Source organism: Rosa chinensis, chromosome 7 (assembly GCF_002994745.2).
Source record: "Rosa chinensis cultivar Old Blush chromosome 7, RchiOBHm-V2, whole genome shotgun sequence".
In the NCBI taxonomy this organism is placed as follows: Eukaryota; Viridiplantae; Streptophyta; class Magnoliopsida; order Rosales; family Rosaceae; genus Rosa; species Rosa chinensis.
The window spans coordinates 38,239,073-38,257,948 of record NC_037094.1 but is presented as its reverse complement, the minus strand read 5'-3'; the positions used below and the strand labels follow the sequence as shown (position 1 = coordinate 38,257,948).

Genomic DNA, 18,876 nt, shown 5'->3' with positions numbered 1-18,876 from the left:
TTGGCTGGGTATAATTACTAAAATGGTCATACATGTTATAATATGCTACTAAAATACATAAATTTTTTTTTTATTATGTAACCATGCCAAATAAAAATCTTTCTCATGTATTATCCTTGTGCCCTTGCTTGGACCGAATAAGAGATTTACTTTAAACCCTTCAATATGCATATTATGTTTTACTATTACACAAAATAAGTCTAGAATATTTGGATTAATTTTTCAACCATAGTTCTATGTGAACCATTACACAAACTAGGCCTTACCCCCAGTGATTATACAACAAAGAGTATTTACTTATGAATCAAGTTTTATAGATCGCATTACTCATATGCTAGAAAATGCAAAATGGAACAATTCAGTCTGTAATCTGGACCATACAAAATCAATGATACCTCAACTATCACTAGCTATTTCAGATCATCAAGCCAATTTAAATAAGGTGTGGCTGACTTAGATCCTCACCAACTGTAGATCAGATAACACTTGATACATACCAGTCAAATTATCTCTCCTTTGTTTTAACGAGGACATCTATGTACAATTTCACTTGTTCCTTCAAAGTATCTCGCTGTGTTTGCGCCACTTTGTTGTTAGGATAAAAAAGAAGCACTTCTTCAAATGCATTCAGGGCGGACTTAAAGTCTTTCTTCTGTTCATAAGCATCACCAAGCTTCCTATCACAGACATAACTGACCCCAAGGGCATTATAAACCTATTCATACATATGAAGGGTGGACAATAATATCAGCATAAACCATGCTTCACAACATGATGTAAATAAAGGAAATACAATCTTGTTAAAATGATGTTCTTAATTTTTTTCCCCCGTCTTTCCCTCTATGGTTTGCCTTAATGAACTTAAAGAACAGGGTGGAAAGAGATTAAAGGTCAAAACTTAAACCATTGCTACACAGACTACCAAATCATGAGAACGTTTATTTATATGGAGTTGGTGCTCTTTTGAAAGCATTTACATATACAAAACGCACTAAGCACGAGTTACATTGACAATTTAGTGGCAATGGAAACCATTAGTAGATGCAATGGAACGAGTACCAAGTATGTACGTGCAATCGCAGGTTTTATGAGCTTCAGAGTTGGAAACACCAAAACAAATAAAAATAAAAATATAATACTACAACCAAGTAGGGGTATACACAAATGACTAGATGAACAAATTTCTCCAATTGATATCTTTTTTTTCCTTTAGTAGCTAACTGCTATGTCATAAAATGTTCAATCAATAGATTGAATAGAACGGCATACAAAAACTGTCAAATAGGCACAACTAGGTCAATAAAACAATTGCATGCCACAAATGATAATCTTTGTTTGTTGGATCCTGTAGAGTGTGTTTACTTGAAGATAAAGTGAGAACTGTGTATTTAACATTGAAAATTTATCACACCTCAGCAAGATCTTGGTCATCCCCATCCCATTTCTCAATTGCCTGAACCAAGTACTTAGTAGCAGCTGGATAAATTTTTCTCCTCGGCATCACTACTCCAAGTTCAAAAAGCTCTGTTGCACTAGCATCGCCACTTCGTACCTGCTCCTGATATTCAGAAACAAAACAAAATACAAAAAAGGCCACATCTTCAAATACATATTTTTCATATACAGCGAGACAATAATAGGCATGTAATTGCAGCAAGTCTTAGGCTTGTAATTTCTTAGCAACCAACAAGAATAACAACACAATAGAATGGCTTCTGTGTCCATTGTATGCAATGTCTGCCATTTGTCATACCCAAGCACAATTGCAGGCTTGCAGTACAGTAGCCAAATAAGTTTTATCAAAACAAAAGAAAAAGCTTGGAGACATGATATCTTCTTTTAACTAGTTTCTCTCCTATCGTCTCTATCCTTCTTCATTTACTCTTCTAGATTTCTTTTCATCTACACCTTGAACATACATGTACCTTACTAAACACACCAAAAACTTGAGACCCAACTGTGTAACTGATTATGACAAAATATATTATACAATATAAATACCAAGAACTCAAGAAGTATGGGATTGCTCTATGTTAGAACAGAATATGAGGACAAACTCATAATAGTTAATTCTCAACCCATAGGGACAAATTGATAATGATAGAAATTATACAAGCAATTGGAAAACACACACAACTCCAAGAGCCATTTGGTGTCCCCAGTTTGCAATGGTCAGTCAAGAGCCATACAAACTTTTTAGAAGTAACAGACATAAACATGAAACTGATTTGAGAGCAATCACACTAATGAGAATGACGATTTTTGAGAGATAATAGTATACCCAACAAAAGTGAAAGGAAAAAGAGATCATGTAGATGGGCAGAGAAGAATGCATTGAAGAACCTATGCAGGTAATTCTACAAAAATTCCAATAAACACCAAAACTTCAAAAGAGAAATTGTCAAATAAAAATTGCAAATACATAGAATTAAACGCATTGCCCAACCACCTTTCTATCTAAATCCGCCCCCTGAACTAGAATAATCACTATCTGGCTCATCTTGTTTATCGTTACTTGAAACTTGGATTTGGGGGATGAGGGATGTGTCCGTGATGACATGGTGATTCAAGAAAAGACTGAAACTTTGGGATCAGATTTAGATATGGAGTCATTAGAATCCATGTCAAATCTCGAACAAAATTGCCCCTTTTCAGTGAGATAGAAGAATCGGTGAGACAGAGAGAACGGAACAATGTCGAAGCTCCGAGATGGGAATAAAGGACTTTCTAATGTAAATTTCAGAAAAGCAAGAGGACAGTTGAGGTAGTTCATTAATTTTCATTAAAGCCTCCGCATCCAGACTTGATTCCCGCAAAAGCGGAAACTAAAAGCTACAAATTGTAGCTTCCTGATTTCTGCGGTTCAGAGAAGTACTTCGGCCAAAAGCTACTGTCAGAATGGTTTACCAAACAACCCAGGTAACTTTGAAAAGCGCTTTTGGGTGCAGAAGCAGTTTCAAAAGCTGTCCCAAACTAAGCAAGGAAACAAAAATTGTATGGGCCGTTTAGTTTAACCCAGCCCGTATACATTAATATTAATATTAGGCCGATCCCCTTAAATTTGCTGGTTTTTATTTTTTTTTATTTCACGATTTTAAAAGTTTAGATTTAGGTCCTCCTTCCCAAACTCTTTCAATCGTTAGTTCTGCGCTGCAAAAAATCTCTCAGACTCGAATCTCTGAAAATCAGAAAAAGAAAAAAAAAATGCAAGGGGAAGGAGGAGAAGAGCTAACCATAGAGGAGCTCGCCTCCAATCTCTCCACATACAAAGAGCAGCTTCAACAGGTAAACCTCCCCTCCTTCTTCCAATCTTGTTTCTCGATTTTTTTATATTTTCTGAACGTTACAATTATGTTATGATTAGGGTTTCTTGTAATTCAGCTAGGTTTTTATCTCCAAATTTGATTTAAACATCTAGTTTGATACTTGTGTAGTGCCAACAACTTCGTAGTGCGAAGAATTTTGTTTTGGTTTTCGATTGTGAAGATGTATGGTAAGAGAGGGCAAGAGAGTACTGAGGGATTTGAATTGTTTTATCGTATCATCACTTGATTAATGGGAGTAGGAAAATGCAGTGCTGAACTACACTGCTTGTAAATCACACATGATTTTGATATGGGGTGGGGTCAAAAACAAAAATCATGATTGAAAGTCAGTTTAGTTTCATCTGACACAAGTCCCATAGTTTGAGTGTTTTCTTTCAAAAAAACGGAAGGATATCGTTATTTGTTGACTGGGATTGGGAAGTTCTACCCAATTGTTTTGTTTAGTATTTGACCTAACTGAACTGCATCTCGCAGCGATTAATTGTTTGCTTGCAAAAGATTAAGATGATGAATTGTAGGAATACAGAATCGCTCAGTTGAACTAAGTGAACTGCTAGTTGGGAAGTAAACCGTATGATGCTAGGAAGGTTGTGCTTTTCTTCCTAAGTAAAGCCTTGTGCACTTGACTAGATTGATTGGGCATTTCACGACCTGCCCAAAGTTCTGTTACTTTCAATGAATTTCACAAAGAAGTTCTTTTTTTTTTTTGGGTAGTCAAGGCTAAAAATAAATAGCAGGCTGTAGGCATTATATCTATGATCCTACTAGTCCATTGCTTATATGACTTTGATAGGCGTTTCTTCTTGTGTGGTTGGATTTTCTGACTTCAATTTATCAGCATCCTTGAGTTTAATGCTGTGGTCTTACAGTGAACATGCTCTGTGTCTTTTTGTTGTGTTATAGTGAATTTCTGTTACAAAGTTTTGGCCATTGAAATAAACTTTTGAACTAGCTGGTATCCTGTGTTCATAATCTATATCTCAAAATTATATGCTATAGGCTGCAAAGTCAATCCATATATGCTTGTGTAATGACTTCTTCCATCCTCTATATCAGGTCAAGGAGGTTTTAGCCCATGACCCTGGAAACTCCGAGTATGCTGATGTGGAAAGAGAGCTCCATGAGGTATTTTTTTTATTCGTGTAGTCTTTTTTAACTTCCTCTTGTAATATTGCATGTACATTGTATCGTATAGTTCTATCTATTTCTGCATTCCACGAACTTCATTATTTGTACATGAGTTTGTTGCATAGAGGCCTTGATTTTAGTTCTTGCGAAAACAAAGTCAACATCTTCTCTGGCCCTTAGGGATGATTCCCAAGAGCAGTTACTATTATATGGATAGGTTTCATTGCAATATCATTCTTCTTTTATTTCTTCCTTCTCTCTTTTGAAGGAATCAACGTGTTGCTCAAACTAGCAACACCAAATAACTGCTCTGGCACCTCTGGAGGTTTGTTTTCATTAAAGGGTTGAATAAGGTGAGGATGGTTCATACACCAGAAATTGGAACTCTGGATATTTTAGAACAAAAAAAAAGTTATCTTTTCTAGAGCTTCATGGATGCATGTCACTTCTCTTTCATTCATCTGCAGGTATGCTATGTGTGGCGTTGATCAGATTCTCTTTCTCTGTCACCTGGTTTCAAATGTTCACACTGAGACTCTAAGTTTGAATCTGACATCAATGTGTTATTTGTGTTTTTTAAGATATAGACAAAAATATTTGTACATTTGTTCATATTCTGGTTTGGGCTAAGTTTTTGATAATGCAGGTAATAGCCATGACAGAAGAACTACTTGCAACTGCCAAGCAAAATCAGAATTTTGGATTAGAAATCGGAACAAGGGGTAGTGCATCTCCTAGTTTTCCCCAGTCTCAGAAGAGTGAAAATGTAAGCTCTTATAATTTTTCTCTATTTTTGGCAAAGGTTTATGGTAAAAGTTTGCTTTATGTTTGCTTAGGGTCTGTACTGGGTTTCTGTATAAAAGCAAAACCAATGTGCATTTTACTCAGCTGAGTATGGGACTTAAAAAAGAATTTGAAAGAGTATTTGATTGTAGAAAAATGAATTTTGTTCCAACAGTGATTTTTTGTTTCTATTTTAGGTACATATTGTACTGTAATACCTCTTTACTGCGGTTGGATCTTCCACTCGTCTTCTGTTGTAGTCACTTTATATTCTCTTCTTATGTAGGATGCAGGGAGCATTTCTGATTATCATAACAACTTTGCTCCTGGTACAAAAGTTCAAGCTGTTTGGAGTGAAGATGGGGAGTGGTATGTGGGGAAAAAAAAATAAAGATCTCAATTTCACCTTTTTTTTTTTTACACTTTACAAATTTATACATTTGTTTTACTTTTTCTTTTTCTTTTTTCCGTGCTTGATTAGTTGAATGTACAGGTATGAAGCAACAATTGATTCTCTTACTCCAAATGGGTATTATGTTACATATGATGGCTGGGGGAATAAAGAAGAGGTATGTATTCTTAGATAACTGAATCCTAATGGTTTTAAGTTAGCAATGCATCCTTCTCCTAGTTATATTCATTGTTAAGCCACATTTATATATACATATATGGGCCAGACATCCTTCCCCAAAAGTTATCCATGATGACTGGTTTAGACTAAGAATAATTATTAGTTAAAACTGTCTTTAGGGTTTAAGGCATGGAATTAATGGCATATTGTGTATCACTTGCAATACACAGCCATAACCATGAACAACTTTCTCCACTTGGTGTCATATGTAAAGGTTTCTTCCCAAAATGCTTTCTCTGTTTTCCTTGTGTACTATGCATGGAAAAATTCAGGAAGGATACTGTAGTTGAAGATGTTTTGTCATTCACTGGAATCCATAATTTGTACTCATAAGTAAATGGGTTGAAATTGTGAATTTGCAGGGCATTGTTTCATTTCATGGGCATTTTCAAAACGACATGTCAAAACTGATTTCAAGACCAACTTTCCTCTGTTTTGAAAGTGGCATACCCTTGATTGACCCTTGAAGTGGCAAATATACCCCTATGTAATTGGCATGTGACAAAAAAATGGTTGATGTAATGGAAAGGGTAGAAATTGAATAATTGACAAGTTCATAAAAGAAAAGGGTGGAACGGGGTGCAAATTGACAGTTTCAGCCAAATTAGGGATGCAAGCTAGCAGATAGGCCAAAAATGATCACTACTATCACAGATTGACAGAACCCACCTCTTTTAACTCTGCTACCATGCTATGTATTTGTTGGTTGTGTATTGGCATTGCATATCTATGTGACGTCCATTTATATGGGCTGCCATGCCACCTAGGCAACTGCCTCTTCTGCCTTGTTTGCTAATGCAGTATCAGCTTTAATGAACCATATCCTTAATAATTTCCTTATTAGAATGGAAGTCAGCATTGTCTTGTTAATGGACTTTTGCAATTTGAATTGTAAAGAAGTACGTTGAGAAAAAAAATATCCAAAAGATGATAAAAGGTGCATTGGAATGAGTGGGTACATCTAGCAGCTAAGCTCTGTGCTGGTCTAGGGTGTATGGAACAACCGTACGTAATTTTCTTATGGTTGAATTATTAATTGGCCTATACCAAGACCCAGTGACGTAGAGGCCCACCTTTGACAGGGTTGGTACAATCGGGTCTTTAGGTTATGAAGTTGTGATCTATGATTACATAGTTTTGTTTAATTGAAACCTGTTTACCTGAAGTTCATATTATTCTATATATGCAGTGAATTTTCATCTGGTCTATAATGATTTTCAACTAACGAGCCAATGATTTGTTAAATGGTTCTTCAAAGTTATATCACCTAGAATGCAGTTTTAGATAACATAGATTTTCTCCTCAAGAGTTTGTCTAGTTATTATCCGAGGTTTGGAAAGGGATCCAACTGTTCATTCCTTTTTAAATCACATACAGTCCTTAGTTTGCTTCATCTACTCCTTTTATGTGTATTATTAAATTTTGCAAATGTTATTCGTCACTGACGATTCTCCTCTCAGGTGGATCCAGCCAATGTAAGGCCAATTCAAGAAGGGGCTGTCAATGCATTGTTGGAAGCGGAAAAAGTTGCTGAAGCTACAAAACAAGCAATCAAAAGGAAAATTGCACAAGCTGCTTCTGTTGACTTCCAATCACGAAGCCTACCGGCAAAGCTTCGTATAGAACCGGATGATCCTGAGGATGTGGTAATTTTTCCATCTCTATCATTGTATAATAAACTAGATGTGTGGGTGTGGTAATGGTAGCTCTAATGGGGTCCCTCTATCTGCTGACAAGCCTCCCAGAACTTTTCTCGCCAAAAAAATGACCCACAGAGCATTCCTTTTGCAAGTTTGCACTCTACCCCATCTATGTAATATGGGAATAATACAATGTTCGGTAGTTCACTATTAAGTACTAATCTGACTAAAAGCAACTTTGGTTTGGATCCTTGCAATTTAGGTTTTTTTTTTCTTTTTTTCACAATTCAGAAAGTTTCTGGTGGGTTGAGTCACCAAACTAGTTCGTAGGGTGATTGAAATTATTTTTTGATCTATCATTTCCTACAATACCAGAAGTTATGGTACAATTTTTGAACATCCTTCTGACTTTTCTTTTTATACTGATGCTTGCCAACTCCAAAATCTGCAGAAAATTGCCAAACGCAAGAAGATACATGCTTTTAAGTCAAAAATGAGGATGGAGCAGTTGGAAGTCACTCAGAACAAGCGTCAAAATGCTTGGCAGCAGTTCCAAACTACCAAAGGCAAGACTAAGAAGGTAAGTTGGTATTTATGCGTTTCATTCTGCTTGCAAAATTGCTCTGATCTTTATCAAGTTACAGTCCTTAGTTTGCTTCATCTACTCCTTTTAGTGTTGTTTCAGGTCTACAATTTAGTATATATCTAAAATAAACGTAAATCTGCAGTGCTTAACTTTAATTGTAAGATAACTTTGCTATGGTCGTCTAGACATTATGCATCAAGTATAAGTATACTCTATTTTGACAAAAAAAAGGAAAAAAGAATACAAGGCAATAGAAAAAACCTTCATTTACTACTACTGATTGCACATTCTAGATTTGTAACTTGTTTTTTTTTTTCAGAGTGGTTATTTATCTGGACGCAAGCGGGAGAGCATCTTCAAGTCTCCTGACGATCCTTTTGGAAAGGTTGGGGTGACTGGCAGTGGGAAGGGTTTGACAGACTTTCAAAAGAGGGAAAAGCATTTGCATCTCAAAGGGGGAGCAGCTGAGAATGATGATGAGGCTCCTTAGCTCCAAATCTACCTTCCCTGTACCTAGTCAAAAAGGTCCAGTCTGAGCTTGTTAGCTAAAAACATTTGGTAGTATTAAACCCTGTAATGCTCTTACGACCGTGGTTATTGTTGCTGTAATAGTTTGCTTCTCCTATTGAATATGTGTTTTTGTCTATAAATGAATGAACGGTTTCATATCACCAGAGGTCAGAGATTTTTTAGGGGCTTAGGTAGAGCTTTCCTTGTTGAGCCATCTTTGTTGGTACTACTCTGGTTCCCAGGACGGATCATCGCCAAATGGCAGGACATTGGTCTATATGGCCTTGCATATGGAATAGCTGGGATAGGAATTGACAAGAGAAATGGAATTAGAATGAATCCACCACCAAATTTATCACACGTACTCTAGTGCTCTCCATCTGTTTTTCTAATTATTTATATAATTTTAAATTAATTTTTAAATGAAGAAAAAAATCATTTAAAGATTTAAATAAAGTAAAATAAATATTTGATGAGTCTAATAGATTCTACTAGCAGAATTCACCCACTATGTGTGTGGAGAGAAGTTTTTTTTTTTTTTTTTTTTTTTTTTTTTTTTTTTTCTTCGAGCGCAAGACGATTGACTATATTAATGTAAAGCAAGAGAATTACATTAGGTACAGAGGAGTTCCTCTAGTATTGTGGGAACAGATCCACACCACGAGATTACCAACCCTGTGCCTAGAGCACACTTGGCCAACTTGTGAGCTAAAACATTAGCTTCCCTAACTACATGAGTGAATCGGCAATTCTGGAAGATAGAGAGAGCATGAGAAATGTCGTCTACCATTCTACCAAACTCCGAAATGTCCTCCCCATCAGCTTGAATAACATTAACTAGCTGAAGACAATCAGTCTCAAACACAACCGGAGCTAAACTAAACTGCTCCACCAATTGACAGGCAAGACGCCCAGCAAAAGCTTCGACCAATGCAGGGGAGAGAGCTATACTTACCCTGGCACAAGCCCCAACAACAATCCGGCCATCATCATCATGGACTACCACCCCCAGACCACCTCTGTGAGCTACTGCATCAAAAGCCCCATCCATATTAACCTTAAGCCAACCTGCTGGTGGTGGACTCCACGGTCTAGAACGACGTCCTCCCCTCTGAGTTTTAATAGGAAGAACCATTTTTACAGACTGAAAGAGACTTATAGCCTGAAAATAAACCTGAGAAAGGGAGTGAAACTTGTTGTTCCATACTCTTATTCCTCTCTTTCCACACTGACCAAAGGAGAATTAATAGAAGAGAAAAATTCTCACAAGTGAGGGAGGAATTGCATGCATGCAGCCAAAGCAGTAGGGAATCAGAGGGCATAATCGATAGCACACCGTGCAGCGTGAGCACCATTATGATCAAATCCCGTATAATAGGACAGTCCACCATAAGATGTGCAATAGACTTATCTTCCTCATTACAGAAAGGGCTAAATACAAATTACTACCCTGTGGTTTAGGTCCAAAATCAATTCAGTCCCTGAACTTCTAATTTCATCAAAAACACCCCTGCACTTTCAATTTTGATATAATAGGTTCAATTTGTTAGTTTTCCGACAATTGAGTTATTTAACTTGTTAACGTGGCTCATATATAGCTTAATTATGTTTTATGATGTGGTGTCGAGGTGGTCTGCATAGTCAATTTAGGAGTGAGTCCTACTATTAAAAATAAATAGTTTTTCAACAAATAATCCAACTATAACTTGAACCCATAACAGAATATTAATGAATTGGACCTATTAGATCAAAATTGAAAGTGTAGGGGTGTTTTTGATGAAGTTAGAAGTTCAGGAACTGAATTGATTTTGGACCTAAACCACATGGTACTAACTAGTATTTAGCCCTTACAGAAATAGCAACCGCTCACCAAAGGCATCCTCCTACCACGAAGTTGAGATAAAATAGGTAAAATGGATTGACACACCTTCCATGCATGCACTTTGACCTTTCCAGGTACCTTTGCAGCCCAAACACACTTCCAAAAGTTAGATGGCTCAGATAAACTAGAGGCCTTCACCAAAGCAGAATGTAGTGAACTAAAGGCTAGATGATACACACTTTTAGTTGTAAATCGACCTTTAGGATCGTAATGCCATATGACTCGATCAACCACCCTGTTATTACTTAAAGGCAAGGAAAGAACTATCAAAGCATCCTCAGGACTAAAAGCAGCATGGACCAATTGTTTATTCCACTCCCCATTCTGTATCAATTCGCTAACCTGAGAGTAAGGCAAGTCATGGAAACGTAAAGGCCAGAAGAGGTGAGGCCGAGGGATCCAGGGATCCTCCCAGATGCGAACTGAGGATCCATCTCCTATCTGCCACTGTATACCCTTCCTTATAACCTTAATAGCACCAAAAATCCCACGCCAGCAGGAAGGAGAACGTGGACTCGGGGCCTGTAAGAAAGAAGTATTGGGAAAGTATCGCACTTTATACAAACGACTCACTAAAGAGTTGGGGTTCTTGAGTATACGCCAACCTTGCTTAGCGAGTAGTGCTAGATTATGAGCATGCAAATCTCGAAAACCCATGCCACCTTCATCTTTAGACAAACAAAGCTTTTCCCAAGACAACCAATGGATTTTCCGATTAGCATCCTTACTACCCCACCAAAATCTAGCACACATTTGATGCAAAGAATTACAAAAATCTTTAGGAAGTAAGAAACAACGCATGGAATAAGAAGGAAGAGACTGTGCCACTGCCCTTATCAAGAGATCCTTTCTAGCTCCACTAAGGAGCTTGCCTTGCCAACCAGCAAGTTTCTTGCTCAATCTCTCTTTGATATAGGCAAAAGACTCCGTCTTGTGTCTACCCAAATATGTAGGCAACCCTAGGTACTTCTCATGCTTCTCCTTTGTCATTACACCCAACAAAGCTGCAAGGGCCACTTTATCATCCTCAGGAACTTTCTTATTGAAAACAATACTGCTCTTAGCAAAATTAATTTGTTGACCTGACACCAACTCATAATCCAACAACACCTCTTTTATATGATGACATTCAGCAGGGCTTGCTTTACCAAAAACCTCCCTTACAATTATCACATTTTCTGCTTTTTTAATTTTTTTCTTTCTATTTTACAATTTACCATATTATCCTTATTGATTAATTATATTTCATAATTTTTTAATATATAAAAGTTAAATTGGAAAAAAAATTCTATTTTGGAAAGCAAACTCTCTTCTCTTAATAATAGTATAGATAACCAAAAAAGACCGGGATTTTTTTACATTTCAGTTCCAGCAAATTATCTCATTCCCTACTTTATGAGATCTCTAATGTAAGTGAGAAATTATTCAGTAGTCGCAGACTACTACACATCCGTATTCCAAAATAATTTAATTAATTCATATGGCCTTGCCTTAATGGTAATTAGTTCCATTTGTTTTTTACCCTTGCATACATGATTGCATGTAGGGGTCGTCATGGGCCGGGCTAGGGCCGGCCCTACCCTAAATTTTAGGGCTTAGGGTCGGGCCGGGCCGGGCCAGGGCTTCAATATGTAAACCCTTACCCGCCCTTAAGGCCCATTTTGCATGGGTCGAAAGGGCCGGCCCTTCCAAATAGGGTCGGGCCGGGCCTTTCTCTGTTTTAACACTTTTTAACTCAAACTCACAAGGAATAACATCAAATTTGAATAACATCACTGAATGTCTTCAATATTGTAGTTTGAAATCTCTATATCATCAATTACAATATGACTGAAGACAAAATCTCCATATGATGATTACAATATTACATAAACTAAAGTTACTGAATGAGAATGATTTCAATATTGTAGTCTGAAATCTCTATATCATCAATTACAATATGACTGACGACAAAAACTCCATAGTCCATATGATGATTACAATAAACTAAAGTTACTGAATGATGTTAAAAACAATATTACATAATCAGTCCAAGAAAAAAAATAGTAGGAAAGGTTAAAAACAATACATTAAAGCATTCAAATCCTCTCTTCCGTTGGAAAGTCATTCTTGAAGACTTCCGTAGTCAAGATCCAAAAATCCTCTCTCCCCATGAGTGATGAGTCTGTTAAAGCACAACACAAAAAAATGTTAAAAAACAATACATTAAACCTATAAACCATCTACAGCAGACCATCATTACTTATTCCCACAATATTTCAGTTCATGATAGCACATTATTCTGAGTTTCTGACAGCAAATGAACACCACAAGTCCACAACCATAAAATGCAGCAAACAACCACACAATGCAGCAAGAAATTTCAGTTGCATGCAAGAACAAAAAGGCATAGTTATAAGAACCGTAATGTGCAGTTCAAAACAACACCAACCTTTACTCAATATTTGTGATTGACTCGTTCGCAGCTGAGTTTGATTGAGCACGTTCAAGGGCAAGCATCCATTCCGGTCTTGCTAACTGTGCATTTCGTATCTCTTCAGCTCGCTGCTCATCTTGCTCCCTGTCTTGCTGTCTTGCTTCTGCCAGCCTCCAATCTTTTACACAAATCAAGGCTTCAATTGTGTTTGGGCTCAAACTTGCTCTCTTCTCCGATACGACTCTCCCCCCCGCACTAAAAGCAGATTTTGATGCTACCGTTGAAGCTGGAACGGACAGTAGGTCACGAGCTATCACAGATAGGACAGGATACACTTCTTCATGAGATCTCCACCAACCTAAAAGGTTAAATTCTTGTCCATCAGCAATTTCAAGTGGAGGCATATCAATATAATATTGTAAATCAGAATTTGATGAAGAGCTGGAAGTAGAACTTGCTGTCTTAGCCTTTTTTAAGACCTCCTCAGCAAAGTCCTCATCTTCATCAATAGGTAAAACCAGAAAATCAGAAGATGTAGGTAATTGAGAGGTTACACTAGAGGTTGGAACCGAAGGCACTATATTTTCCTTGTACAGATCATGTAATTCAACTAATTGATGCTTTAGAGAAGATATAGTAGTTTCGATTTCCCAATCCTCAACATTCATACTTTTCATCCATTGACCAATTGCAAAAAACTTATACCTAGGATCCATAGCAGCAGCAAGACAAAATACAGTAGGAAATGTTTTCCAATACTTAGCAAATTTTGCCTTCATGGCAGTCAAAGCAGCAGCAATTACAGCATATCGAGAATATTTATTAAAGGCTGCATTAACACTTACTAAGCAAGGAATAACACGACATGATGTCGGATAATACACACCACACAAGTTTTTTGTTGAAGAATCAAAAATTTTTAAAAAACGACACACAATTGTAGCTATTAACCAATCTTCATCAGTGGGAGGTACTAAAGTGGAATGACGAGTAGATTGGTTTAGCTTTTGAACATATCGATTCAAAACTATCTTATACCTTTCAGCTAATTGCAACAGATCACATGTGGAATTCCACCTATGAGGAACATCATTATCGATATTCCTCTTTGGCATATTCAAGTCAGTACAACAATTAACCCATAACTCATGCCTCTTAATAGATGAATTCAGGCTACGAACAATATTTGTGATTTTTTCAATTGATGGAGATAACAAAGTCAAACCATCTTGAACAATTAAATTTAAAATATGAGCACTACATCGCACATGAAATATCTTCTTAAAGGCAGAATTCAGCATAAGAAACTCAGGGAGTAATTCAGCGACAACATCATTATTGGTGGCATTATCTAAAGATATTGAAAGAATTTTTCTATGAATGCGCCAACAAATCAGCTCCTCATTTATGTGATTAGCAAGTGATTCACCACTGTGTGGGTACTCTATCATTTTAAAAGTAATAATTCTCTTATTCAAATTCCAATTTTTATCAATAAAATGGGCAGTAAGACACATATATCCCATCTTTTGACGTGACGACCAGCAATCAGAAGTCAAACAAATTTTTCCTTGAAAACTTTCAAACAATTTCAGCAACTCTTTTTTTCCTTCAACAAAAAACATCATGACATCCCTTTTGCAAGTAGAAGCTGACGTTCCCACAAATTGAGGACAAAATGCTCTTTGTATCAGTCCCTTAAAATCATGTTTGTCTACAAATGTAAAAGGTTGTTCAGCCCTAATGACATAGTCTACAACTTCCTTTCTAGCAACATCCTTGTCATAAGACCAATTAAACACATTCCCACTAGAATCTGATCCTAATTGCATTTGAGTCCTAATATCAACTGATTGACTACTAATATGACCCTCCCAATGCCTACGTAAATGGCTAGTGCCATAAGTTCCTCCACGTACCAACAATTGAGAGCAAATACTACATTTAGCATATTTCACAGCAAGGTTACCCTCAGTGACTTCAACCTTTTCATAGAAGTTCCAAACAGTTTCTTTTTTATCTATTTGCTTTCTATGTATAGGAGGTTTTTCAGAAGTTTGTTGATTAGGTAAAGGAGGTTGTGAATTTGTTGGGTCTGTGGAAGCAACATTCATAGGACTAGTTACTGATTCAGCCATTTCCTCCATCACACTCGGGAGAATTCTTAAGTTAACAAAACGACACTAAGTGGAACAACAATACAACTAGACGTCTAGACTCACACACAATAACACAATATCACACACAATAACACACAACACAGCAACAAGTGCACTGAATTATAGAAAGGTTTAGAGTTTACTGGAAGCTTTTATAACAAATTGAAGAGACACTCTGAAAGCTTGAACAAAATACACAAAGCCCTCCCCCTCCTCCTTGCAAGTCTGCTAGTGCTCCATCACTGTAAAACACACACACACAAAAAACTTGATAAGGATACTGAAATACTGAATACTAAATTGTAATGAAGAGAAAAATAGGTTAGTTGAAAATACTGATACTCTTACCAGTAGTTCAGAGCTGGATACTAAATTGATGTTTATGTTTGGAATATGAAAATAAGTTGACGCTTATGTTTATTTATAGAGATCAGACAAGAAAAAGAGGATTGCAATGGCCATATTCTGTCTAACGGTAACTTAATATTATTTTTTTTTAGAATAACGGTAACTTAATTTTTTGGGGGTGTGTGAACAACGGTCAAAAAAATCTCTATATAGACTAAACCACTGTCCCACTGCATACAAATTGGCTAGTAATTCATTTTTCAACCACCAAATATAAAGAAATTTGCACGGAACAGAAACTCACCGTCTTATTCCGTTGCCGGCATCTGAGAGCTAAACCCAACCACAGAGTCTTCTTCTTAAAATATGCGAGTCTTCTTCTTCTGTCTCTCTCTCTCTCTCTCTCTCTCTCTCAACCCAAATAGAACACCAGAAAACACCAACAAGTAGGTCATCAAATTTGAACAGTAACTAGAAAAATTCGCTGTAAAACCAAAGGAAATGTTAATTTGAGTAGCTAATTGGCGTACCTAGACAAACAATCGGGTTATTTCACTACCCACGGTTGTGAAACTCAAAAGCTTCAGTCTTTATTCTCCAATCTCCATCATGATGCTACCCAGAAGCAAAAGCTTCAGTCTTTATTGGTAAAGGCGTCGGGGAGGGCGGCGACTGGGTCTCCGGATCTGTGGACAGTGGCTACGGATGTGTGAACCGCAGGCGGGTTGAACTGCAGCGACGGGTTGAACTGCAGGCGGAGGAGGAATGGTATACTGATCGGAGAAGGAGGACGGGTCTTGAGATCGGCGAAGGAGGATGGGTCTCGGGGTCTGCGACTGATTGGACTGCAGGCGGAGGAGGGCTTTACGGATCGAAGAAGGAGGATGGGTCTCCAATCTCCATCATGCTACCTAGAAGTAAAAGCTTCAGTCGGGGAAGGACGACGACTGGGTCTCGGGATCTGTGGAGGGTGGCGACGGATGTGTGAACTGCAGGCGGGTTGAACTGCAGCGATGGGTTAAACTGCAGGCTGAGGAGGAATGGTATACTGATCGGAGAAGGAGGACGGCTCTTGAGATCGGCGATTGGACTGCAGGCGGAGGAAGAGGGCTTTACGGATCGGAGAAGGAGGATGGGTGGCCAGATCTGTGAAGTGCGGCGACGGGGTCGGCTAACGGCGGCGACGGATCGGACTGCACCGCCGCCTACCTCTCTCTCTCTCTCTCAGTCTCTCTCAAATGGATAAGAATGATATATGCGAATACGCGATAATGAATGGGAAGTCAGAACTAAAGAGGTCGAGTGTAGTCAATGACCTAGTTGACGACACTTTGGGGCTTTGGGCTTTGGGTTCAGTCTAGGCAAAACGGGCCTCATAAATTAATTGGGACAGAAGACAAAATATTACCCATCCTCTAAATTCTAAAATATCAGATTTTATTTTCTTTCTATGTAAAGATGTAATATAGAAAATAAATATAAATAAAATATAAATTTTAGGGTTGGGCCGGGCTTGGCCCTTACGGGCTCAATCGGGCCGGGCCGTAGGGTAGGGCCGGGCTTCATTTACATAACCCATACCCTACCCTATTTTAAAAAGGGTTGGGCCGGGTCGGGCTTCGGCCCTACGGGCCGGGCGGGCTTAGGGTAGGTTTAGGGCCGAAGGGCCAAATGGTGAGGCCTAATTGCATGTGTCGACATTTATAACCTTGCATGCGTGAGTTGGCATCATAGTAGTCGAGACCATAGATACGTGGTAATCCTAATATTTACTCCCTATTCATATATTGAATGGAATATATATATATATATATATATATATATATATAAGTAATGTCAATAACCATTATGAACGCTATTCAATTGCTGATCTCTTAGCTAAGAACAACACTCTTCATGCTAAAGGGGTCTGTACCCTCCATGATCCTCCTGCTTTAGTCACTGAAGCTCTCCTGGATGATATTGTTGGAGCTCCTAGAGCTAGAAATTTTAGTGCCAGCAATTTTGGCTAGTTTCCTTTCTGTTGTTTTCTTTTTGGGCTGATTGCCCCTCCTGAAAAATAAAATAAAATAAATAACCAATGTTAAAAGGGAGAGGATCCTCTCCTAACCTACTTATTTTCCTAACATGCCTAAGCTTTTACTGATAAAGTGACACGTGTATAAAAGCGCATCCAACGGCTCATACTGATTTTCAAAACTACCTACTTATTTATCTATTTTTTAATCCCTGTTGTGGCAAAAAATAAGTCATATGGTCCCTCTCTCTCTCTCTCTCTCTCTCTCTCTCTCTCTCTTCTGTTTCTTCTTTGCCAGTTTCCAGATCTTGTTTCTTCCTTTGGAATGAAATTTGTTATGCTTGAAATCTTTAATTCCATCAACCTTTGAAGTGTGTATAATTTGGTTCGATTGTATAGTCCCATCATGAACCCATCTTGCTGGGATGGAAACCAAACCTTTGAATTTCATCTTCATGATGGAAACCAAAGCTTTGAATTCCGTCTTTTCTTCAAGCCCAACCTTTGGTTTCCAAGATTGAATTTGGTCTCAGGTTCTTTCTTAGTAGTGGGTTCTTATCAGGGTGCCACTTCATAGCCAATTTTCCACAAGCTTTCTTCAATTCATCGTATATGGGCTCTTCTCGACCTGTAAAAACTTATAATAATTCACACCCATGTCTTCGATCTTCTTTCTGATTCTCATCAAAGTTTGAATCTTTCTGTAATTAACTGGTTGCTTAAAGCTTCAATGGTAGTAGCTTCAGATCTGAATCAATGAAGGCTATGTTAAATCCTCGTTCATCCAAATAAACAACGATTAAAAACATCAAATAATAACAAGAAAGAAAAGCAAAGGCAAGAATGACCATGTTTTAGATGAAGATGATACATTTGTGTGGAGGGGTTAAAAACGCTTGGGTTTTGAGCTTGATGAAGAAGACGAAGCAGGAGTCCTTGGTTTTGTTGCAGTCTAAAACGCTGAAGCTAGCTTCAATACTTTGTCACGAATAGAAGAAAGGATTGAAAGTATAGTGGAGAAATCAATATCAACCATTGGATGTATTTTGTATACGTGTCGCTTTGTCATTGAAAGCTTAGGCAGGTTAGGTAGATAAGGAGGTTAGGAGGGGATCCTCTCCCTTACTGATAAAGCGACACATGTATAAAAGCACATCCAACGGCTCATACTGATTTTCGAAACTACCTACTGATTTATCTTTTTTTTAATCCCTGTTGTGGCAAAAAATAAGTCATGGTCCCTCTCTCTCTCTTTTGTTTCTTCTTTGCCAGTTTCCAGATCTTGTTTCTCCCTTTGGAATGAAATTTGTTATGCTTGAAATCTTCAATTCTATCAACCTTTGAAGTGTGTATAATTTGGTTCGATTGTATAGTCCCATCATGAACCCATCTTGCTGGGATGGAAACCAAACCTTTGAATTTCATCTTCATGATGGAAATCAAAGCTTTG

The 18,876-nt window shown here is 37.7% G+C and overlaps 2 protein-coding genes across 5 annotated transcripts; one reads left to right on the top strand and one right to left on the bottom strand.

The window, feature by feature from the left end:
* Positions 1-356: 356 nt before the first annotated feature.
* LOC112177885 (tetratricopeptide repeat domain-containing protein PYG7, chloroplastic) lies at positions 357-2,775 on the bottom strand. 3 transcript variants are annotated; one of them, XM_040511843.1, is made up of 4 exons: positions 2,450-2,775; positions 2,282-2,357; positions 1,412-1,558; positions 357-715 (listed from the first exon to the last, which is right to left on the bottom strand). In XM_040511843.1, the coding sequence occupies exons 2-4, from the start codon at positions 2,333-2,335 to the stop codon at positions 506-508; spliced, it is 411 nt and encodes a 136-aa protein (XP_040367777.1). In that variant the 5' UTR covers positions 2,336-2,357; positions 2,450-2,775; the 3' UTR covers positions 357-505. The 3 variants fall into 3 exon arrangements, with proteins under 3 accessions (XP_040367777.1, XP_040367775.1, XP_040367776.1); XM_040511841.1 differs by lacking the exon at positions 2,282-2,357; XM_040511842.1 differs by lacking the exon at positions 2,282-2,357 and having other exon boundaries at positions 1,412-1,552.
* A 321-nt stretch (positions 2,776-3,096) lies between these two features.
* LOC112176922 (survival of motor neuron-related-splicing factor 30) lies at positions 3,097-8,962 on the top strand. Of its 2 annotated transcripts, XM_024315063.1 has the most exons (9): positions 3,213-3,285; positions 4,383-4,451; positions 4,723-4,807; positions 5,101-5,220; positions 5,524-5,606; positions 5,731-5,806; positions 7,329-7,514; positions 7,960-8,088; positions 8,414-8,962. In XM_024315063.1, the coding sequence occupies exons 4-9, from the start codon at positions 5,110-5,112 to the stop codon at positions 8,582-8,584; spliced, it is 756 nt and encodes a 251-aa protein (XP_024170831.1). In that variant the 5' UTR covers positions 3,213-3,285; positions 4,383-4,451; positions 4,723-4,807; positions 5,101-5,109; the 3' UTR covers positions 8,585-8,962. The 2 variants fall into 2 exon arrangements, with proteins under 2 accessions (XP_024170830.1, XP_024170831.1); XM_024315062.2 differs by lacking the exon at positions 4,723-4,807 and having other exon boundaries at positions 3,097-3,285.
* Positions 8,963-18,876: the final 9,914 nt, after the last annotated feature.

Bases quoted from the DNA above. Each gene is read 5' to 3' on its own strand.
- LOC112176922 (XM_024315062.2), top strand. From the start codon at position 3,205: ATGCAAGGGGAAGGAGGAGAAGAGCTAACCATAGAGGAGCTCGCCTCC. The intron at 3,286-4,382 runs GTAAACCTCCCC...CCTCTATATCAG, and splicing joins ACAAAGAGCAGCTTCAACAG to GTCAAGGAGGTTTTAGCCCA. The intron at 5,221-5,523 runs GTAAGCTCTTAT...CTTCTTATGTAG, and splicing joins AGTCTCAGAAGAGTGAAAAT to GATGCAGGGAGCATTTCTGA.
- LOC112177885 (XM_040511841.1), bottom strand. From the start codon at position 2,560: ATGTCATCACGGACACATCCCTCATCCCCCAAATCCAAGTTTCAAGTA. The intron at 1,559-2,449 runs GTGGTTGGGCAA...TCTGAATATCAG, and splicing joins GGGCGGATTTAGATAGAAAG to GAGCAGGTACGAAGTGGCGA. The intron at 716-1,411 runs GTGTGATAAATT...ATGTATGAATAG, and splicing joins ATGACCAAGATCTTGCTGAG to GTTTATAATGCCCTTGGGGT.